This window comes from Chiloscyllium plagiosum, unplaced genomic scaffold (assembly GCF_037043375.1).
Source record: "Chiloscyllium plagiosum isolate Xiang-an unplaced genomic scaffold, Cpla_swu_hap1 HiC_scaffold_19, whole genome shotgun sequence".
Lineage (NCBI taxonomy): Eukaryota > Metazoa > Chordata > Chondrichthyes > Orectolobiformes > Hemiscylliidae > Chiloscyllium > Chiloscyllium plagiosum.
In genome coordinates, this window is record NW_028270157.1 from 73,131,668 (window position 1) to 73,154,118 (window position 22,451).

Genomic DNA, 22,451 nt, shown 5'->3' on the forward strand with positions numbered 1-22,451 from the left:
AACCCACACTCTGCCTCCCAGGACCTGCAGTCACCCAGGGCCCTCCACCTCCCCAAACATTTCTTCCTGCCCACCCTAACCTACCGTAAACGCTCAATTACTTAGCTCACCTTTCCACCTTCTGGCCTGGTACCCAAATCTCTCACTTGTATACTTAGCCTTTCATAGGTGCTGTTACTGGGCCTTCAATTCATAGAATACCACAACCCACGGCTGTGGAAAAATGGGCAGTTTGCCTTTCCGCAATGCCCTGTATTACAATGGGTAGTTGTAGTGAAGGTCTGCGGTGTTTTTATAGGATTTATGATCAGAATTTCCTGCCAGAAATGCCAAGTATTTAAAACAAAGCGGGAGAGCTGTCACCATGTGCCTCCCCCTTGGGAATCTGGTGCAATTACTTTAACATCAGAGTAAACAGATGATGTGGTTCCAGTAGGTCCTCTCCCAGCCAGTGCCCGCACTCTGCTGACAGGCAACTGCATGAACCGCTGAACGGGTCAGAGGTGGACTTTGGGGTCGGGGTGCGAGGTCAGAGGTGGGAGTTCAGTATCGGGAACGGGGTCAGAGGGCGCCTCGCGGTTTGTGTGACGTACGGGCTGGGCTCGGGGAAGGGGCGGTCCAGTGCGTGGGCGGGGTTTGTGTGACGTACAGGCTGGGCTCGGGGAAGGGGCGGTCCAGTGCGTGGGCGGGGTTTGTGTGACGTACAGGCTGGGCTCGGGGAAGGGGCGGTCCAGTGCGTGGGCGGGGTTTGTGTGACGGACGGGCTGGGCTCGGGGAAGGGGCGGTCCAGTGCGTGGGCGGGGTTTGTGTGACGTACAGGCTGGGCTCGGGGAAGGGGCGGTCCAGTGCGTGGGCGGGGTTTGTGTGACGGACGGGCTGGGCTCGGGGAAGGGGCGGTCCAGTGCGTGGGCGGGGTTTGTGTGACGTACAGGCTGGGCTCCGGAAGGGGCGGGGGGCCAATGCGTGGACTGGTGGAGTGGGCGGGGTTTGATGGTCGCGCCTGCGCTCTCGGTGCCAGGCACGTTCTCGATGCGCGGTGTGGGGCCTGGACCCCTGGAGGCGCGGCGATGCTGCGAGGGGTCACCGGGCCCCGCACTGGCAGCGCTCTGCCGGGCTGCCCACAGGCTGCAGTTACGGAGGGATTTCCCAGCGGCCCTGGAGGCCTGTGAGCGTGGCCTGGAGCTGGAACAGAGAGGCAGCGGGTTAGAAACCGGCTCGGGGGGAGAAACAGGGTCGGGGGGCGGGGGGCTGCAGGGAGAGGCATTTATACTGGGGGGGGGTCTACTGGGAATGGGAATTATACTGGGGGGGTCTACTGGGAACGGGGATTATACTGGGGGGGTCTACTGGGAATGGGGATTATACTGGGGGGGAGTCTACTGGGAATGGGGATTATACTGGGGGGGTCTACTGGGAATGGGGATTATACTGGGGGGGTCTACTGGGAATGGGGATTATACTGGGGGGGGGTCTACTGGGAATGGGGATTATACTGGGGGGGGTCTACTGGGAATGGGAATTATACTGGGGCGGGGGGTCTCCTGGGAATGGGGATTATATTGGGGGGGTCTCCTGGGAATGGGGATTATACTGGGGGGGGGGTCTACTGGGAATGGGGATTATACTGGGGGGGGTCTACTGGGAATGGGGATTATACTGGGGGGGGTCTACTGGGAATGGGATTTATACTGGGGGGGGTCTCCTGGGAATGGGGATTATACTGGGGGGGTCTCCTGGGAATGGGGATTATACTGGGGGGGGTCTCCTGGGAATGGGAATTATACTGGGGGGGGTCTCCTGGGAATGGGAATTATACTGGGGCGGGGGGTCTCCTGGGAATGGGGATTATACTGGGGGGTGTCTCCTGGGAATGGGGATTATACTGGGGGTGGTCTCCTGGGAATTGGAATTAAACTGGGGCGGGGGGTCTCCTGGGAATGGGGATTATACTGGGGGGGTCTCCTGGGAATGGGAATTATACTGGGGCGGGGGGTCTCCTGGGAATGGGGATTATACTGGGGGGGGGTCTCCTGGGAATGGGGATTATACTGGGGGGGGTCTCCTGGGAATGGGAATTATACTGGGGCGGGGGGTCTCCTGGGAATGGGGATTATACCGGGGGGGGTCTCCTGGGAATGGGGATTATACTGGGGGGGGTCTCCTGGGAATGGGGATTATACTGGGGGGGGGGTCTCCTGGGAATGGGAATTATACTGGGGGGGGGGTCTCCTGGGAATGGGGATTATACTGGGGGGGGGTCTCCTGGGAATGGGGATTATACTGGGGGGGTCTCCTGGGAATGGGAATTATACTGGGGGGGGTCTACTGGGGGGGGTCTCCTGGGAATGGGAATTATACTGGGGGGGGTCTACTGGGAATGGGAATTATACTGGGGGGGTCTACTGGGAATGGGGATTATACTGGGGGGGGGTCTCCTGGGAATGGGATTTATACTGGGGGGGGTCTACTGGGAATGGGAATTATACTGGGGGGGGGGGTCTCCTGGGAATGGGAATTATACTGGGGGGGTCTACTGGGAATGGGGATTATACTGGGGGGGGGTCTCCTGGGAATGGGAATTATACTGGGGGGGGTCTCCTGGGAATGGGATTTATACTGGGGGGGGTCTACTGGGAATGGGATTTATACTGGGGGGGGGTCTCCTGGGAATGGGAATTATACTGGGGGGCGTCTACTGGGAATGGGGATTATACTGGGGGGGGTCTCCTGGGAATGGGATTTATACTGGGGGGGTCTACTGGGAATGGGATTTATACTGGGGGGGGGTCTACTGGGAATGGGATTTATACTGGGGGGGGTCTCCTGGGAATGGGAATTATACTGGGGGGGGTGTCCTGGGAATGGGAATTATACTGGGGGGGTCTCCTGGGAATGGGATTTATACTGGGGGGGTCTCCTGGGAATGGGAATTATACTGGGGGGGGTCTACTGGGAATGGGAATTATACTGGGGGGGGTCTCCTGGGAATGGGAATTATACTGGGGGGGGGTCTCCTGGGAATGGGAATTATACTGGGGGGGGTCTCCTGGGAATGGGGATTATACTGGGGGAGGGGTCTACTGGGAATGGGGATTATACTGGGGGAGGGGTCTACTGGGAATGGGATTTATACTGGGGGGGGTCTCCTGGGAATGGGGATTATACTGGGGGCGGGGGAGAGTGTTCCCTGGGAATGGGATTTATACTGGGGGTAGGGGAGAGTGTTCCCTGGGAATGGGATTTATACTGGGGGTAGGGGAGAGTGTTCCCTGGGAATGGGATTTATACTGGGGGCGGTCTCCTGGGAATGGGAATTATACTGGGGGGGTCTCCTGGGAATGGGAATTATACTGGGGGCAGGGGAGAGTGTTCCCTGGGAATGGGATTTATACTGGGGGCGGGGGAGGGTGTTCCCTGGGAATGGGATTTATACTGGGGGGGTCTCCTGGGAATGGGAATTATACTGGGGGGGGTCTCCTGGGAATGGGAATTATACTGGGGGGGGTCTCCTGGGAATGGGGATTATACTGGGGGGGGTCTCCTGGGAATGGGAATTATACTGGGGCGGGGGGTCTCCTGGGAATGGGGATTATACTGGGGCGGGGGTCTCCTGGGAATGGGGATTATACTGGGGGGGGTCTCCTGGGAATGGGGATTATACTGGAGGGGACTACTGGGAATGGGGATTATACTGGGGGGGGTCTCCTGGGAATGGGAATTATACTGGGGGGGGGTCTCCTGGGAATGGGAATTATACTGGGGGGGGTCTCCTGGGAATGGGGATTATACTGGGGGGGGTCTCCTGGGAATGGGGATTATACTGGGGGGGGTCTCCTGGGTATGGGAATTATACTGGGGGGGGTCTCCTGGGAATGGGAATTATACTGGGGGGGGTCTACTGGGAATGGGAATTATACTGGGGGGGTCTACTGGGAATGGGGATTATACTGGGGGGGGGGTCTCCTGGGAATGGGATTTATACTGGGGTGGGGGTCTACTGGGAATGGGAATTATACTGGGGGGGGGTCTCCTGGGAATGGGAATTATACTGGGGGGGGTCTACTGGGAATGGGATTTATACTGGGGGGGTCTACTGGGAATGGGAATTATACTGGGGGGGGTCTCCTGGGAATGGGAATTATACTGGGGGGGTCTACTGGGAATGGGGATTATACTGGGGGGGGTCTCCTGGGAATGGGAATTATACTGGGGGGGTCTCCTGGGAATGGGATTTATACTGGGGGGGGTCTACTGGGAATGGGATTTATACTGGGGGGGGTCTCCTGGGAATGGGAATTATACTGGGGGGGGTCTACTGGGAATGGGGATTATACTGGGGGGGGGTCTCCTGGGAATGGGAATTATACTGGGGGGGGGGTCTACTGGGAATGGGATTTATACTGGGGGGGGTCTACTGGGAATGGGATTTATACTGGGGGGGGTCTACTGGGAATGGGAATTATACTGGGGGGGGGTGTCCTGGGAATGGGAATTATACTGGGGGGGGTCTCCTGGGAATGGGATTTATACTGGGGGGTCTACTGGGAATGGGAATTATACTGGGGGGGGTCTCCTGGGAATGGGAATTATACTGGGGGGGGTCTACTGGGAATGGGATTTATACTGGGGGGGTCTCCTGGGAATGGGAATTATACTGGGGGGGGTCTCCTGGGAATGGGGATTATACTGGGGGAGGGGTCTACTGGGAATGGGATTTATACTGGGGGGGGGGGTCTCCTGGGAATGGGGATTATACTGGGGGCGGGGGAGAGTGTTCCCTGGGAATGGGATTTATACTGGGGGCGGTCTCCTGGGAATGGGAATTATACTGGGGGGGGTCTACTGGGAATGGGGATTATACTGGGGGGGGGTCTCCTGGGAATGGGAATTATACTGGGGGGGGGGTCTACTGGGAATGGGATTTATACTGGGGGGGGTCTACTGGGAATGGGATTTATACTGGGGGGGGGTCTACTGGGAATGGGAATTATACTGGGGGGGGGGTGTCCTGGGAATGGGAATTATACTGGGGGGGGTCTCCTGGGAATGGGATTTATACTGGGGGGTCTACTGGGAATGGGAATTATACTGGGGGGGGTCTCCTGGGAATGGGAATTATACTGGGGGGGGTCTACTGGGAATGGGATTTATACTGGGGGGGTCTCCTGGGAATGGGAATTATACTGGGGGGGGTCTCCTGGGAATGGGGATTATACTGGGGGAGGGGTCTACTGGGAATGGGATTTATACTGGGGGGGGGGGTCTCCTGGGAATGGGGATTATACTGGGGGCGGGGGAGAGTGTTCCCTGGGAATGGGATTTATACTGGGGGCGGTCTCCTGGGAATGGGAATTATACTGGGGGGGTCTCCTGGGAATGGGAATTATACTGGGGGCAGGGGAGAGTGTTCCCTGGGAATGGGATTTATACTGGGGGCGGGGGAGGGTGTTCCCTGGGAATGGGATTTATACTGGGGGGGTCTCCTGGGAATGGGAATTATACTGGGGGGGGTCTCCTGGGAATGGGAATTATACTGGGGGGTGTCTCCTGGGAATGGGAATTATACTGGGGCGGGGGGTCTCCTGGGAATGGGGATTATACTGGGGGGGTCTCCTGGGAATGGGGATTATACTGGGGCGGGGGGTCTCCTGGGAATGGGGATTATACTGGGGGGTGTCTCCTGGGAATGGGAATTATACTGGGGCGGGGGGTCTCCTGGGAATGGGGATTATACTGGGGGGGTCTCCTGGGAATGGGGATTATACTGGGGCGGGGGGTCTCCTGGGAATGGGGATTATACTGGGGGGGGTCTCCTGGGAATGGGGATTATACTGGGGGGGGTCTCCTGGGAATGGGGATTATACTGGGGGGGGTCTCCTGGGAATGGGGATTATACTGGGGGGGGTCTACTGGGAATGGGGATTATACTGGGGGGGTCTCCTGGGAATGGGAATTATACTGGGGGGGGTCTCCTGGGAATGGGGATTATACTGGGGGGGGTCTCCTGGGAATGGGGATTATACTGGGGGGGGTCTCCTGGGAATGGGAATTATACTGGGGGGGGTCTACTGGGAATGGGAATTATACTGGGGGGGTCTACTGGGAATGGGGATTATACTGGGGGGGGTCTCCTGGGAATGGGATTTATACTGGGGTGGGGGTCTACTGGGAATGGGAATTATACTGGGGGGGGTCTCCTGGGAATGGGAATTATACTGGGGGGGGGTCTACTGGGAATGGGGATTATACTGGGGGGGGTCTACTGGGAATGGGGATTTTACTGGGGGGGTCTCCTGGGAATGGGAATTATACTGGGGGGGTCTCCTGGGAATGGGATTTATACTGGGGGGGGGCCTACTGGGAATGGGATTTATACTGGGGGGGGGTCTCCTGGGAATGGGAGTTATACTGGGGGGGGTCTACTGGGAATGGGGATTATACTGGGGGGGTCTCCTGGGAATGGGAATTATACTGGGGGGGGTCTCCTGGGAATGGGATTTATACTGGGGGGGGTCTACTGGGAATGGGATTTATACTGGGGGGGTCTACTGGGAATGGGATTTATACTGGGGGGGTCTACTGGGAATGGGATTTATACTGGGGGGGGGGGTCTCCTGGGAATGGGAATTATACTGGGGGGGGGGGTGTCCTGGGAATGGGAATTATACTGGGGGGGGTCTCCTGGGAATGGGATTTATACTGGGGGGGTCTACTGGGAATGGGAATTATACTGGGGGGGGTCTCCTGGGAATGGGAATTATACTGGGGGGGGTCTACTGGGAATGGGATTTATACTGGGGGGGGTCTCCTGGGAATGGGAATTATACTGGGGGGGGGGTCTCCTGGGAATGGGAATTATACTGGGGGGGGTCTCCTGGGAATGGGGATTATACTGGGGGAGGGGTCTACTGGGAATGGGATTTATACTGGGGCGGTCTCCTGGGAATGGGGATTATACTGGGGGCGGGGGAGAGTGTTCCCTGGGAATGGGATTTATACTGGGGGTAGGGGAGAGTGTTCCCTGGGAATGGGATTTATACTGGGGGTAGGGGAGTGTGTTCCCTGGGAATGGGATTTATACTGGGGGCGGTCTCCTGGGAATGGGAATTATACTGGGGGGGGTCTCCTGGGAATGGGAATTATACTGGGGGCAGGGGAGAGTGTTCCCTGGGAATGGGATTTATACTGGGGGCGGGGGAGGGTGTTCCCTGGGAATGGGATTTATACTGGGGGGGTCTCCTGGGAATGGGAATTATACTGGGGGGTGTCTCTTGGGAATGGGAATTATACTGGGGGGTGTCTCCTGGGAATGGGAATTATACTGGGGGCAGGGGAGAGTGTTCCCTGGGAATGGGATTTATGCTGGTGGCATGAGGGGGGGGGTTGCTGAGAGTGGGTGAGGTTGCTGGGAGGGGGTTCCCTGGGATGAGATGCTGTGCTGGGAGGCAGTTCTCTGAAGATCATTGTGAGGGGTTTCCAGTAAAGGAGCAGGGATGTGTTATTGTAGTTATACAGGTGAGGCCACACCTAGAATAGTGAGAGCAGTTTTGGTCTCCTTTTCTAAGGAAGGATGCTGTTGCTCTCGAGGGAGTGCAGCGAAGGTTTACCAGGCTGATTGCAGGGATGGCGGGACTGACATACGAGGAAACATTGTAGTAGTGGCAAGTTTTGAGAAGATTGGTAGCTCAGATTGAGGTTCAGAGCGAACAAACCTACATGCATTGATTAGATTTGATTTGATTAGATTAGATTACAGTGTGGAAACAGGCCCTTCGGCCCAACAAATCCACACCGACCCGCCAAAGCGCAACCCACCCATACCCCTACATTTACCCCTATACCTAACACTACGGGCAATTTAGCACATCCAATTCACCTGACCAGCACATCTTTGGAATGTGGGAGGAAACCGGAGGAAACCCACGCAGACACGGGGAGAACGTGCAAACTCCACACAGCCTGAGGCGGGAATTGAACCCGGGTCTCTGGCGCTGTGAGGCAACAGTGCTAACCACTGTGCCACCGTGCTGCCCACGGTGGGTGTAGTAGGAAGAACACAGTAAGTCAAGCAGCATCAGGAGGTGGAGAAGTCGATGTTTCGGGTGTAACCCCCTTTTTAGAAAGAAGGGTTATACACTAAATGTTGACTTCTCCACCTCCTGATGCTGCCTGGCTTCCAGAAGAAGGGTTATACCAGAAACGTCAACTTTTCCACCACCTGATGCGACCTGACTTCCAGAAGAAGGGTTATACCTGAAACGTCAACTTCTCCACCACCTGATGCTGCCTGGCTTCCAGAAGAAGGGTTATACCACATTCCCATATCCCATATTCCCAATTCCTTCGTCTCCGCCGCATCTGCTCCCAGGAGGACCAGTTCCAAATCCACACAACCCAGATGGCTTCCTTCTTCAAGGACCGCAATTTCCCCCCAGACGTGGTCGACGATGCCCTCCACCGCATCTCTTCCACTTCCTACTCCTCCGCCCTTGAGCCCCACCCCTCCAACCGCCGCCAGGACAGAACCCCACTGGTCCTCACCTACCACCTCACCAATCTCCATGTACAGCGTACCATCCGCCGTCATTTCCAAACGGACCCCACCACCAAGGATATATTTCCCTCCCCTCCCCTATCAGAGTTCCAAAAAGACCACTCCCTCCGTGACTCCCTTGTCAGGTCCACACCCCCCACCAACCCAACCTCCACTCCCGGCACCTTCCCCTGCAACCGCAAGAAATGCAAAACTTGCGCCCACACCTCCCCCCCTTACTTCCCTCCAAGGCCCCAAGGAATCCTTCCATATCCGCCACAAATTCACCTGCACCTCCACACACATCATCTATTGCATCCACTGCACCCGATGTGGCCTCCTCTATCTTGGGGAGACAGGCTGCCTACTTGCGGAACGTTTCAGAGAACACCTCTGGGACACTCAGACCAACCAACCCAACCACCCCGTAGCCCAACACTTTAACTCCCCCTCCCACTCCACCAAGGACATGCAGGTCCTTGGACTCCTCCATCGCCAGACCATAGCAACACGACGGTTGGAGGAAGAGCGCCTCATCTTCCGCCTAGGAACCCTCCAACCACAAGGGATGAACTCAGATTTCTCCAGTTTCCTCATTTCCCCTCTCCCCACCATGTCTCAGTCAAATCCCTCGAACTCAGCACCGCCTTCCTAACCTGCAATCTTCTTCGTGACCTCTCCGGCCTATCACCCTCACCTTGACCTCCTTCCACCTATCGCATTTTCAATGCCCCTCCCCCAAGTCCCTCCTTACCTTTTATCTTAGCCTGCTGGACACACTTTCCTCATTCCTGAAGAAGGGCTTATGCCCGAAACGTCGATACTCCTGTTCCTTGGATGCTGCCTGACCTGCTGCGCTTTTCCAGCAATACATTTTCAGCTCTGATCTCCAGCATCTGCAGTCCTCACTTTCTCCTCCTCATACCTGAAACATCAACTTCTCCACCTCCTGATGCTGCCTGAGCTGCTGTGTTCTTCCAGCCTCCTGCTTGTCTTCTTTTGGATTCCAGCATCTGCAGTTCTTTTTGTCTCATACGAGGAGAAATTGACTGTTAGGATTGTTTCTGCTGAGGGAGGATCTCCTAGAGATATCTAAAATTCTAACAGGACTAGACAGAGTAGATGCAGGTAGGAATTCCCGATGAGGGGTGTGAGCAGAATCAGCTGTCACAGTCTGAGGATTCGGGGTGGATCATGTAGACTGGAGATGAGACATTTCTTCACCCAACAAGTGGTGAACCTATGTAATTCATTACCACAGGAAGTAATTGATGCCAAAATGTTGAATGTATTTAAGAGGCGGCTAGATATAGCACTTTGGGCAAATGGGATCAAAGGTTATGGGGAGAAAGTAGGATTAATCTATTGAGTTGGATGATCAGCCGTGATCCTGATGAATGGCCTCGTCCTTCTCCTATCTTCTATGTTTCTATTAAGTGTCACTGTGCCTTAACATTGCTCATGGAGCCACACGTGGAACTGTTATTCACTGGTTGTTGATGCATTGTGTGTTTGTCTTGTGGAGCAATCACTTAACTTTTTTTTAATCTTCTGATCAGCTCTGTCCTAGCTGTGGACACAAAATCTTTCTTGTGCATCATTGGAATTCAAGCTCTGGCTGAACTCAACCAGTGGGACCAGGTGTTGGGCTGGATTCTGGAAATCTATGAGATACCAGAGAAAATACCTGCCAAAATCCTACAGATGTGGTGAGTGTTTCATGTACGTTGAAACTGCATGATGCATCAAAATTACCTTCACTTGCAATTGAGAAAGCTGGTTCATATGGGCAGTTACTGTTTGAATTGAACTTTACTCTGTGCCAAACCTACGCTGTACCTTGTTAGGGCATGAGACACGAGATAGCCGAACCAAATCAGCCTTTCTAATTTGCACACACCTAAAATTAAAAGGTTTCAAACACCCTCAAAATTGACCCCAATTTGATTACTTGTATAACCAGTCCCAGAGAGGCCTTCTTGAGAGTGAATTCACCAGCAGCCAATATCATTAAAGAACCCTGTCACCCCAGCTATACTCTCTTCCATCAGGCAGACGGTACAAGAGTTAGAAAATATGTACCAACAGTTTCAAGAACAGCTTCTTCCCTGCTGTTATCAGACTTACGGATGGACCTCTCGTATATTAGTTAATCTTTCTCTGCACCTTCTTTGTAGCTGAAACACTCTACTCTGCATTCTGTTCTGTTGCCCTGGTGTACTTATGTAAGGTATAATTTGTGTGGATTTCACGCAAAACAATACCTTTCACTGTATTTCCATACATGCGACAATAACTCAAATCACAAGATTGCAAATAATCAATTTGAGACACCAGTTTTGTAAATGAAAGACTTAGCAATTTTTGAACAATACAATAACTTCAGCAGAGCAAAATTAAACAACAAAATAGTCGAATTAACATCCGTTGTTTTCAGCCCCTTTCAGCCCCAAAAGACAGACACAGACAAACAAGTTAAGCGATAAATAAAAATAATAAAACTGCCCTGTTTCCTTGAGCAGTTTCCACAATGTGTTGGTTCTTCATGGATTTTCTGAAGATGTCGATCAGGGCCATCTTTTCACTCTGAGGAAGTCAGTAATACATATAGTTTGGTTTCTGTTCTCTGAACTTTGAATAGTCGATATTGGGAGATTAGGCAAGGAGTTTTCAAATCTATGTGCTGTAGCATCAACACCAAACTCCATCTCCCAGAACTAACAGTCCAAAGCTCAGTTCAAACTCTGGCCCCTTCCTGTCAGATAGACAGTCTGCTCCACAGGGTCTCAGTTACCGTTCCACATTTGCCATCTGCTGGAGCAAAAAGTCTTTCCCAGACTTGCTGGAATAAGTTGTCACATACTGACTTTATGCAAAACACCAGCTACCTGGTTAAACGCAATGCTCTTGGCCCGGTGTTGAAGCATCTGTAGAATTTTTAAATCAAGAACCAATGTGTAAATAACTTTCAGGCCTGGCCTCTCGGAGAAATCTCAACTTGCTGCTCTTGTTTTGTTTTTAACACCAGCTGCTTTCATAGCTGAAAGATCATTTTTAACTGACTGCTCTCTATTCACAGCTCCAAACTAAACTTGATAAAATAATAAACTGTAAAAGATGAAAAATCAGCAAGGATTCTAACGTGCCGCCAATTTCAAAACATGGAATGCCATTTTAAAAAACCACGCAGCCATTCATTTTTCCTCACTTGATGCCATTCAACTTTCTTAGTCACATTCTTAAATTCACAACAGTTTACATTTGGAATAACGCAGCAGCAATTATGCTTGCTTTCCCCAAAAACATGTACACATTTTTTTTGTTAAATGGCTGCAGCTTAAAGCTCCATCTAAACAATCTTGCAATCTTATTTTCAAAATTTTCTGCAGAAGCTAATGAATTATGACCATTTAAAACTACGGTCTCATTGTTTCCAAGTTGAAAGTAAACTTTGAAGTGTTAAAGAGCTGCCAACATTGCAATGCTTCCTTTTCTACAGTCGGGTAGTTTTCCTGGTGGTTCAACATTTTTTTAAAAGTAAGCCTTCTCCATTTCAGCCTCATCCGCCAAGGAACTGCTCCAATCCCCAAATTGCTAATTTGAAAATTGCTTTTGAAAAGCTAAAGGTTATTTGAATAAATGAACCTGTATTAACTGCACCTAATTTTAACAAACCATTTAAAAGTTATCTGGCATTCTGTCAACCAAAGTTTCTTTGTTTGTTTTCATAATAAATTAGTCAACGTATAGCTACTTAATAAAATTAGGCACAATCGTATGATAAAATCAGCACATTCCCAAGAACCTTTCTACCTCTTGTTTGTTTTTGGGATAGGAAAGTCAATTAAAGTTTTTACTTGTCATCAAAGTAAACTATGCAAAACTTTCACAATTTTCTATGCAAAACTATTCAGTTATGACTATCTTCATTAGTCATTGAAATGTGGCTGGGGTCTTAAATCCAAATGGCATAACTTGATTTTTGTTTTAAAAGAATGATGGTGTGACAAATGCAGAAATTTCCCGACCCCTCATTGTCATCAGTATTTGTCAACATCTTTTTTAACAAATGAATTTTAGTTAAGAATGATGCATTACCAACCCAATCAATGCAATCTAGGTGTAGTTGATGGAGACAGTGTAGTGGAAGCCTTACTCCGCATCTCACGCCATGCTGTGCTTGTCCTAGGAGTGTTTTTAGAGAAAGCTTTACTCTGTATCTAATCCCTTGCTGTCCCTATCGTGGGAGGGCTCAATGGCAGAGGGAGCTATGCTCTGTATCTAAAACCATGCTGTCCCTTTCCTGGGAGTCTTTGATGGGAAGAATGTAAAGTGAGCTTTATTTTCAGTTTAACAGAGTAGAGAGAACAATGTTCAAGATATGATTTTTCCTGCACTGCTGTTATTCTTTCAGTGAACCAGGTAGTCCTCTCTCTTGTTATGGATAGGCTAGACCACTCAAAACATTTTTTAGCAGGCAGCCCTAGACATAACTTTGCAATTTGTTTTAGTAAGTGTACAGTGAAAATTACCTGTAGTGAGATAGCTAGGTTGACTACTAAATTTTAAAACAGACAAAAAAAAATTATTCACAAAATTACACCATGTAACACAAATAACAAAATAAAGAATCCCTACAGAACTCAGTCTATCCAAACTAGTCTTAATTATGCTGTTCTGAATATATACAACAGTCCCAATAAGCAAACTCCCTTTAAAACCCAGTATAAATGGAACACATGCTTACAGGTTGAAGTTGAAGGGCAGAAAAGAGAGTGAGTTTCCACGCAGCTCCCTGTTGAACTTCCCAGTTCAAGACTGAACTAAAAAGAGCTCAGCTAGAGAGCTGACCACTCCCCTTTCATAATACAGGTCACTTCTAAAATATGACCACTTTGACCTGAAATCTCATCTGTTTGCATATAAACAAAAGGCCTCTCAAAATCCTTTTAATCTCTGTACCAAGCTAGACTGTTCAAGATATGATTTTTCCTGCACTGCTGTTATTCTTTCAGTGAACCAGGTAGTCCTCTCTCTTGTTATGGATAGGCTAGACCACTCAAAACATTTTTTAGCAGGCAGCCCGAGACATAACTTTGCAATTTGTTTTAGTAAGGACCCAGCCTGGTTTATTGCCTCTCTGAAAAAAAAATCAAGGACAGAGTCTCCTTGAGCCAAGGAACAGCTTTTAGAAAAAGAAAGGTTTGTGACAGCTTGATGAATGAGATGTTAGAGCAGGCATTCCTGGGCTATGAGAATGTAACTCCTGATATTGAGGGTATGACTGATGCTGTAAGCTCAGTGTCTGAAATGAGCTTTTTTTGTGTCTGTATCTCTATCTGGCAGCATCATTCTATACAGCAAGGTTGGAGAGCCAGGCCAAGTACAGAAGACAGTGGACAGTTGGCTGAAGTGTTATACTAGTCCAAGTGCCCTAGGCGGTGGCTCAGGGCTGGTATTGGAGTTATATCTGTTGCACGTGCTGCTACCACTTGGGCTGTACACAGAGGCAGAAGAACTGATCCAAAGTACAGCACTGCTGACAGAGCAGCAGAGGGGACCAGCATTACAAGTCATAAACAATAGGAGGTCTCAGCAGCTGGAGCAGGAGCCAGCAGACAGCAGGAGCCCGCTTGGAGCAGACTCCAGAAAGCAAACTCATCCAGGTAACTTGATATTTAGGGGGTTCTTTCTGTGCCTCACTCTGTAACTCTGCACTCACCTTCACCCAGCAGCACTGCAGCTACTGGCCCTCTGAAAGCTGCTTGTTCTCCTTTGCCCATATTGTGAAATCTGTTGTCAGCATCCCTCTGCAATGTCTTGGTCTCGATAAAGAGCTGTCAGTGAACATGAACATGAACGTGAAGTGACCCAACCTCTGTGGAGGAATGTGTGCTGGAAATCAGTTTTTGAAAAAAGATGAGGGTTGAGAGAGAGAGAGTGATTTCACTTGTGACGGGTTTTCACAGCTCTGTGTTCAAACAGCTTTCGTTCCTCTCTTTTCAGTGTCAAATTGCTACTTTAAATTGATCCAAAACTCATTACTGGTTGGTTCGTGTTGCTTTCCTCAAAGATGCCAGTTGACAATACAAAAATTGTCAAATGCGTCTTTCAGGAAGTAAACAACGCACAGCTATCCTTTGAAATTATTCTTCAAAAACAAAAAACTAATAAGTGAACTTCTTTTCCAATTTGTATTTGCAAATGAAATAAGTAGTTGTTACAGAAGATGAAAAAAAAATCACACTCTAAACCCAGCCTTCCTCTGAGTGAGTGACAATGTGGTAGTTCACACAACCCTATAGTCTCTGTCAGACAATGTAATCAATTAACATTGATAGTGAGTGGTTCAGAAGAGTGCAGGGGCTGACTTGCCCTGCATCTGAGGAATTGTATGAATGTATCCAACTCTAATACTAAACAAAGACTGATCCTCATTGTTCATGATGCTGTAGTTTTCTCAAAATTCTTTGAGGGCATGTTTTATTAAGGTAAGTCAGTTCATCAGATCCTCTTGCTACCTGGTTTAGTTTATGATTTGGAGATGCCGGTGTTGGACTGGGGTATACAAAGTTAAAAATCACACATCACCAGGTTATAGTCCAACAGGTTTAATTGGAAGCACACTAGCTTTCGGAGCGACGCTCCTTCACCTGATGAAAGAGTGTCGCTCCGAAAGCTAGTGTGCTTCCAATTAAACCTGTTGGACTATAACCTGGTGTTGTGTGATTTTTAACTTGGTTTAGTTTATGTTTTCTAAGCAACCTGATCAGAGATGTTGTTACACACCTCTGGAGCAAGTGGGACTTGAGTCTAGGCCTCCTGCTTCAAGGGTAGGGACTCAAGCTCTGCACCACAAAAGGACCCTGCCTAGTTTAATGTGAGACTTGAAAGACATTAAAATACTGCTTAGTTAACTGTGTTCGAGCAACTGGAGTAATCATTCAGTTCAGCATCTTGATGGTTTAGTTCCCACAGTGATGAACAGCGTGTGTATCTAGTGATTTCTGAAAGAGAGACACAAACTGCCAACTCATGAGCACAATCATGAGTTAATTTTTTTAAATATCCTTAACAATTTTCCCATGATTCTGATGTATGCTGAGTGCTTTTTATGGAGTTACTCACTAGAAGAGCTTCCAATTTGTTGATAGTGCCTCAAGATGCTATAAACCAGAGCACTAGGATGGATCCTGGGATTAGCAATACAGTGACGGTTCCTACATCCCCACTTAGATCACCTGGAGATGGTAATGGTGTGAAGAAACTCAGCAGGTCTGAAAGCATCCGTGGAGAGAAAACAGCAACAATGTTTTCAGTCTTCTAGCCCTTCCTCAGAACTTTTTGAATCCCCCTTCTCTACCCCTTTCCTGCAACTCCCCGGTCCTCATTGATACCACCTTATCCTTGACCTCCCCACCCCCAGCTCCCGAATTTGCTCTGCCAACACTCCCAGCTCTGCAAGCCCCTTCGCTCTGCCAGTTCCCGCCCACCCTCTGCCTCTGCTCTGAATATTTTCCCCTCTGCATCATTGTGTGACTCTGACCCTGACCACAACAGTTACTACAACCCTTCGTCATGTCTTTGTTGCCTCCAGAGTCAAGTAATCAAACCCAGTGCTGAACAGACTGTCACAGCTGTAACAGCATTGAGCTGCTAGCTATAATGTCTCATGTGCCTCTCTTCACAGAACCCAACTCGCTGTTTAAAACTCTGCAGCAAGTGCTGATGTTGTCCTGGAGGTTTCTGCATTTGGTGCCTGTTCGCAAGTTGTTTTTAGCTGTGCTTTTGGCCTACTTGCTGATTGTCAGGCTGGACCCAGGTGAGTGTGTTTCTTCCTGTCTTCCCAACTTCTGTCAGAAAGGGCATGCAGGTCTCTTCCCTGAGCCCAGAAACCCCTTTTCCCAGGACAGACAGTAGAAGGCAGGTTAGCTGACTCATGTAGCCAGTTTCTCCAGTGTTTTGACAGTGTCACAGCTGGGATTGGTTGCTGGGAATGTGAAACAGTGGACTACACCTGTGACTGCTCAGTTAGCTGCTTGTTTTTCTAAATGGCTTTGAAAATGATTCGTTAGTTTCATAGACCTTTAAAGGTAGAGGAATTTCCAGGACTGGATGAAATGTATCCCAGGCTGGAGAGTGAAGCAAAGGAGGAAATAGCAAGGGCACTGGAATAATTTTCAGTCAGTCTAGTCCTAGTGGTGAGGAAACTATTGGAAGCAATTCTGAGGTACAGGAATAATCTGATTTTGGAGAGACAGAGGTTAATCAAGGACAGTGTGCATGATTTTGTCTAACTTGAATGAATTTTTCAAAGAGGTGACCAGGTGTATAGGTAAGGACAATGCTTTTGATATTGTCTACTTAGACTTCAGCAAGGCTTTTGATAACGATCGATCTTGGAAACTGATGGGAAAGTTTAAGAGTCCATGTAAATTTTGCTAATTGGATACACAGTTGTCTGAGTGTAAGGAAGCAGAAAAGGTGTTTTTGTGGCTGAAAGGCTGTGTCCAGTGGGGTCTCAAGTTGGGGCCTTTATTGTTTGTGGTTTATATAAATAATTCAGATTTAATGTGAGAGGATTGATCAGTAAGTTCACAGATAATATGAAAATTGTGGGGCAATTAAATATCAAGGAAGAAAGCCTTAGATTACAGGACAGTAGAGATGAGCTGATCAGTGGCAAATGGAATTCAATCTGTATAAACGTGAGATGATGCACTTGGGCAGAGGAGATTGAGAAGGAACATGATTGAGGTATGTAAAAGTATGAGGGGCATAGGTAGAGTAGACAGAATGAAACATGTTCCCCTTGATTGAGGGATTAGTGACCAGTGGTAGAGGTTTAAAGTAAGGGACATAAGGTTTGAAGGAGATGTGAGGAAAGTCTTTTTCACCCAGAGGGTGTTGGGAATCTGGAACTCGCTGTCTGTAAGGGTAGTAGAGGCAGAAACCCCTCATAACATTTGTACTTGCGATGTCAAGGCATATAAGACCATGGAACAACTGCTGGAAAATGGGATTAGATTAGTTAGGTGGTTGTTTTTGACTGGCGCAGATTTAATAGACCAAAGGGCCTTTTTCTGTGCTGTAGACTTCAATGACCGTATATGACCAATCCACTGCTTAAAGAAAATACCGTATGCTGTACTGATTGTAATGAGGTCAGTCAGGTGGATCTCTCAGAATGAGTTCCCTAATTGGACCAGGTTAACCATCTCAATTGGGGAGCCCTGACTGACAGATATATACAGGAGTGTCAGACACTGGGTTCACCTTGAGAGCTGTTCTGAGGGAGCAGTGTCAAGGACTTTCCACGTGTAAATAAAGGGTGCCTTAGTGACAAGATACCAGCCCCTGTGCAGTTTCACGTGCATGTGTAGGAGGGGTAGGACCTATGGAGAGGGAAACTGAGTCCGTGCTTTGAGTCCAGTATAACGACTGTTCAAAACTGAAGGCAGCTGGGCAATGATGGTTTTAGGCTGCACAGAAAGTGGGGCGGAGGCACAAGTAGAACAGTCGCTTAATGGTACATAAATAGTCCTACAAGAGATGGGGCTGGGCTTGACCTATTTCTAGGGATTCCAGCTGATGAAGTGGTTGCAGTTTCAGTGGGCAAGCATTGTGGGGACAGTGAATATCACTAAGTTTCAAAGTCATTGCGGAAAGGGATAAGGATAGTGCAGAAGTTAAGTATCAGAATTAAGGAAAAGCCAATTTCAATATCATTAGATGGGATCTGAAACATAGACTGGGAGGAACAAATTAGTCTACTTTTGGAAAGTGGGAGTCTTTTCAAAATAATATAGTGAGAGTTAAGGACCAGCGTATTCCTCTAAGAATGAAGGCAAGAGTAGCCAGTCCAGGAAACCCTGGGGAAGTAAGAAAGAAAAAGAAGGAAGCAAATGTTAAGTGCAGTGCATTAAAAAACAGGGGAGGCCCTTCAGGAAATTAGAGAGTATAGGAGAGTGGTTAAAAAAGAAATTGGGATATTTTATGAGCATATTAAGAGGATTTAAGGTTTTTAAGATTTGCAAGAGAATTGCCATGGCAACAGTGGGGACTGTTTGAGACCGAAGGAGCAAGCTATGTTTGGATATGGGTGAGGTCTTAAATAAATATTTCTCATCCATATTCACAAAGGAGAAAGACACTATATCAGTTTGGATGATGAACTTCCAGAGAATGTTAAGATTAATGAGGAGGAGGCATTAGATGTTTGAGTGGGCATAATGATGCATAAATTCCCAGTGCCTAATGAGATATATCTCAGGTTGCTCTGGGAGGCAAGAGAGGAGATTAGTGGGGCCCTGGAGGAGATATTTAATACTTCACTGGCCACAGGCCAATTGCCAGATGAGTGGAGCATAGCTAATAGAGTCCCTTTGTTAAGAAGGGCAGTGGGGATAGGTCAGGTAATTACAGTCTGACATCACTGGTAGGGAAATTATTGGAAAAAATTCTGAGGGGTAAGATTAATCAATACATGGAAAGACAGGGATTGATCAGGGATAGTCAGCATGGATTTGTTGGAGGGAGATCCTACCTAACTACATCAGTTTTTTGAAAAGATGACTAAATATTTTGGTGAGGGTAGTGCAGTTGATGGGAGTTTACGTGAACTTCAGTAAGACCTTTGACAAGGACCCACACGGAAGGCTAGTCGAAAAAGTAAGAGCCCACTGTAATTGACTTGCAAATAGGAGGCAAGGGGTGATTGTGGAGGCTTGATTTTGTAATTGGAACCCTGTGTCTAGCGGTGTACCACAGGATAGGTGCTGGGACCATTTCTGTTTGTGACATTAATGACATGAGTGTAAATGTCGAAGGTATAATTAGTAAGTTGTAGAATACACATAAATTGGTGATGTCAGAATAGAGGAGGATGGTCTCAGGCTACAGTCTGATATTGATCAACTGGTAAATAGGACAGAGCATTGAAAGAATTTAATCACAGTAAGTGTGAGGTGATGCATTTTGGGAGGCTCCCAAATAAGGGAGCAATGTACACAATGGTAGGTCCCTAAGGAGTATCGAGTAATAAAGGGACCTTGGTGTATAAGTCCATAGATGGCCGAAGGTGTCAGCACAAATGGACAGGGTGATGAAGAAGGCATAGGGGATGCTTGACTTCATTAGCTTGGGCATAGAATATTGGAGCAAGGAAGTTATTGTCGAAACCTTAAGAGCATTAGTTAGGTAACAGGTAGAATACAGTTTGGGTGGCTCAGTAGTTAGCACTGCTGCCTCACAGCGCCAGGGACTCAGGTTCGATTCCAGCCTCAGACAACTGTGTGGAATTTGCACATTCTCCCCGGGCATGCTTGGGTTTCCTCCGGGTGCTCCAGTTTCCTCTCACAGTCCAAAGATGTGCAGATTAGGTGAATTGGTCACGCTTAATTGTCCCATAGTTTTCAGGGGTGTGTAGGTTAGGTACATTTGTCAGGGATAAATATAGTATAGGGGCAATGGGTCTGGATGTGTTACTGTTTGGAGGGCCGATGTAGACTTGTTGGGCCCACACTGTAGGGATTCTAATACTGTGGGCAGTTCTGGTTGCCATGTTCCTGGAAGGAAATGATTGCATTGGAGAACATGCAGAAGAAATTCACCAGGATGCTGCCTGGGCTGAAAAGTCTGTTATGAGGAGAGACTTGGATGGAGGAGAAAGTGAGGTCTGCAGATGCTGGAGATCAAAGTTGAAACTTTATTGCTGGAACAGCACAGCAGGTCAGGCAGCATCCAGGGAACAGGAGATTCGACGTTTCGGGCACAGGCCCTTCTTCAGGAATGGAGGCTTGGATGGTTTGTTTTCCTTGGAGCAGAGGAGGTTGAATGGGGATCTGATTGAGATGTACAAAATTATGAAACTTTTGTGAGAATCTTTTCCCCATAGCAGATGTGTCCAAGGCCAGAGAACATAAGTTTAAGGTGAGCAGTAAGTGGCCGGTCGAAATTTGAGGAAAATCATTTTTCATAGAGAGATTGGTAGAAATGTGTAAAGTACTTCCTGAGAGGTGGTGGAGGCAGGTACCCTTGCAACTTTTAAAAAGCATCTGACCAGGCACTTAAAATGCCAGGACATAGTACACTAAAGACCAAGTCCATGGGCACACCAGTTTAGTCAGCTCGCGCCCTACTTTTTCTCAGTAGCCCTACACAGTTCTCCTCAAGAATTTATCATTGTTCTTTTTTAGGAATGAGCTTTGTCCATCTCTTTACTCTCAATCTTCTCAGACGTGCCTGTCTTGAGGTTCACACCTACTCTGATCAGTACAATTGCCTGGTTATCAATCTCTCACTGGTCTTGTTTTTCTTGCTTTCTCCTCCTAAAGCTTCTCCAACAGCTTTGCCATGGGTCCGTAACCTCCACAACGTCATCAAGCAGATGTGGAAGATTATGTTTGCTCGCTTCAACAAGGCAAGAATTGGCAAATGAACGTGGATGTGTACTTCAGCCAAGGAGGGTGAAGTCTTGGGGTATATAGTCTTGGAATTGGAGGCTGTTGCTCCTGCAATATTGGATAATGAGTCATTAACTTCACAGGCCCCTCCACACCTTGTAGGAAATGCTAACATGGCACCTACTGTGGCCCTAGGAGTGTCAGCTAGCTTCATCATGTTCTGAGCCTTTGTATTGTATGCTGCTTTGTCCAACTCTGGCCAGTCCTGTCCCAGACAGTGACAAGCTGTCATTTCTCACTCTAATGCTGCTGTTAATTATTGTCATTGGGATTTATTTTGATCACTTGAACACTTTAAATTTGTCATCCTGAGTTAGTTTATTACTGCCTGTAAATATGATAATAAACCATGCTGCACATTATCAAGTTTGCCTTTTGCAGCAACCATGTGGGGCAAATTAGAGAGATGTTGCTGCTTTCCTCAAATTTTCACAATGAAGAATCTTCCCAGTCTCTCTCCAGTGTGTAACAGGATTGATTATGCCTGCCCTTCTATTGCTGCTGTGACCCCGAAGATAGGATATTGCTAATCAGTGTGTCGAAGGGGTGCATTACAAGGGAATGTGCACACCAAATCAGTGCAATATAGGTTTCTGGAGGAACTGACCCCGACGTTTCTGAAACGCTGCCTAGGGCAGGGCAATGCACAGGCTCTATCGCCAAGACTGAGACCGTGCCCTGAATAATCACTGTCACAGTGGGCATCGGCCATCAGCTCCTTGCTTTGCACGAGAGATGGAACACATTGAACATTTACAAACAGAAAAAGACAAATTGACTTGTTCTCTGGGAACCTGAGTCCCCTCTTCACCCACCAGATAGCAGAAAGATGTGACAGGGGCAGTCTGATCGATTTGAGAGTTCATTTTAAGATGTGGCAATAAAAGTTCCAACTAAACTTGAAATGTATGGTGTTTTTATTTTGTTGTTGCCAGGAATTGGTTCCACGGCTCTATCTTGCTAAGCGTGCTGGATGAGATGAGGGGTTGGTGGCAGGAAGGGGGGTGGTGTTGAGGGGTTGGTGAGTCACTGTGGGTGTTGATGGTGAGGGTGAGGGGTTGGGGACTGACGGGTGGTGGTGACAGGAAGGGCTGGATGGTGATGGTGAGGTATGTGCTGAATAGTGGCAGTGGGAGGGGGAGTCAATTGTTTGGTGTGGGGGGGAATGTGTTAGGCATTATCTAGAACAAGTGAAGTGGTCCCAGGGTAAGAAGGTAGCCATCTAGGACTGAGATGAAGACGAAGTTCGTTACTCAGATGACAGGGAATCTTTGGAACATTCTACCCTGGGGGCTATAGAAACTGGATCATTGAGGCCCCCACATCCTCCTCCTTCCTGCCCCCCCCACCTCGATATTTCTGGGTCATTACCACTTGCAGGTTTCTCCATATATCACCCTATATCTCCTGCCCATGACCATAAATTTCCCTTTGTATTTGTACCATCAGGTAGT

General features: G+C 48.4%; 1 protein-coding gene across 1 annotated transcript; it reads left to right on the forward strand.

Annotated features, from left to right (window-relative positions):
* The first annotated feature begins 1,014 nt into the window (after positions 1 to 1,014).
* pex26 (peroxisomal biogenesis factor 26) lies at positions 1,015 to 21,895 on the forward strand. Its single transcript, XM_087997532.1, has 5 exons — positions 1,015 to 1,202; positions 10,093 to 10,242; positions 13,880 to 14,199; positions 16,224 to 16,355; positions 20,869 to 21,895. The coding sequence occupies exons 1-5, from the start codon at positions 1,030 to 1,032 to the stop codon at positions 20,970 to 20,972; spliced, it is 879 nt and encodes a 292-aa protein (XP_087853658.1). The 5' UTR covers positions 1,015 to 1,029; the 3' UTR covers positions 20,973 to 21,895.
* Positions 21,896 to 22,451: the final 556 nt, after the last annotated feature.

What these genes read in the sequence shown, in the direction of transcription:
- pex26 (XM_087997532.1), top strand. Translation starts at nt 1,030, where the DNA reads ATGCGCGGTGTGGGGCCTGGACCCCTGGAGGCGCGGCGATGCTGCGAG. An exon ending in GCCAAAATCCTACAGATGTG is followed by an intron (nt 10,243 to 13,879) that starts GTGAGTGTTTCA and finishes TCTATCTGGCAG; the next exon opens with CATCATTCTATACAGCAAGG. An exon ending in CAGAAAGCAAACTCATCCAG is followed by an intron (nt 14,200 to 16,223) that starts GTAACTTGATAT and finishes CTCTCTTCACAG; the next exon opens with AACCCAACTCGCTGTTTAAA.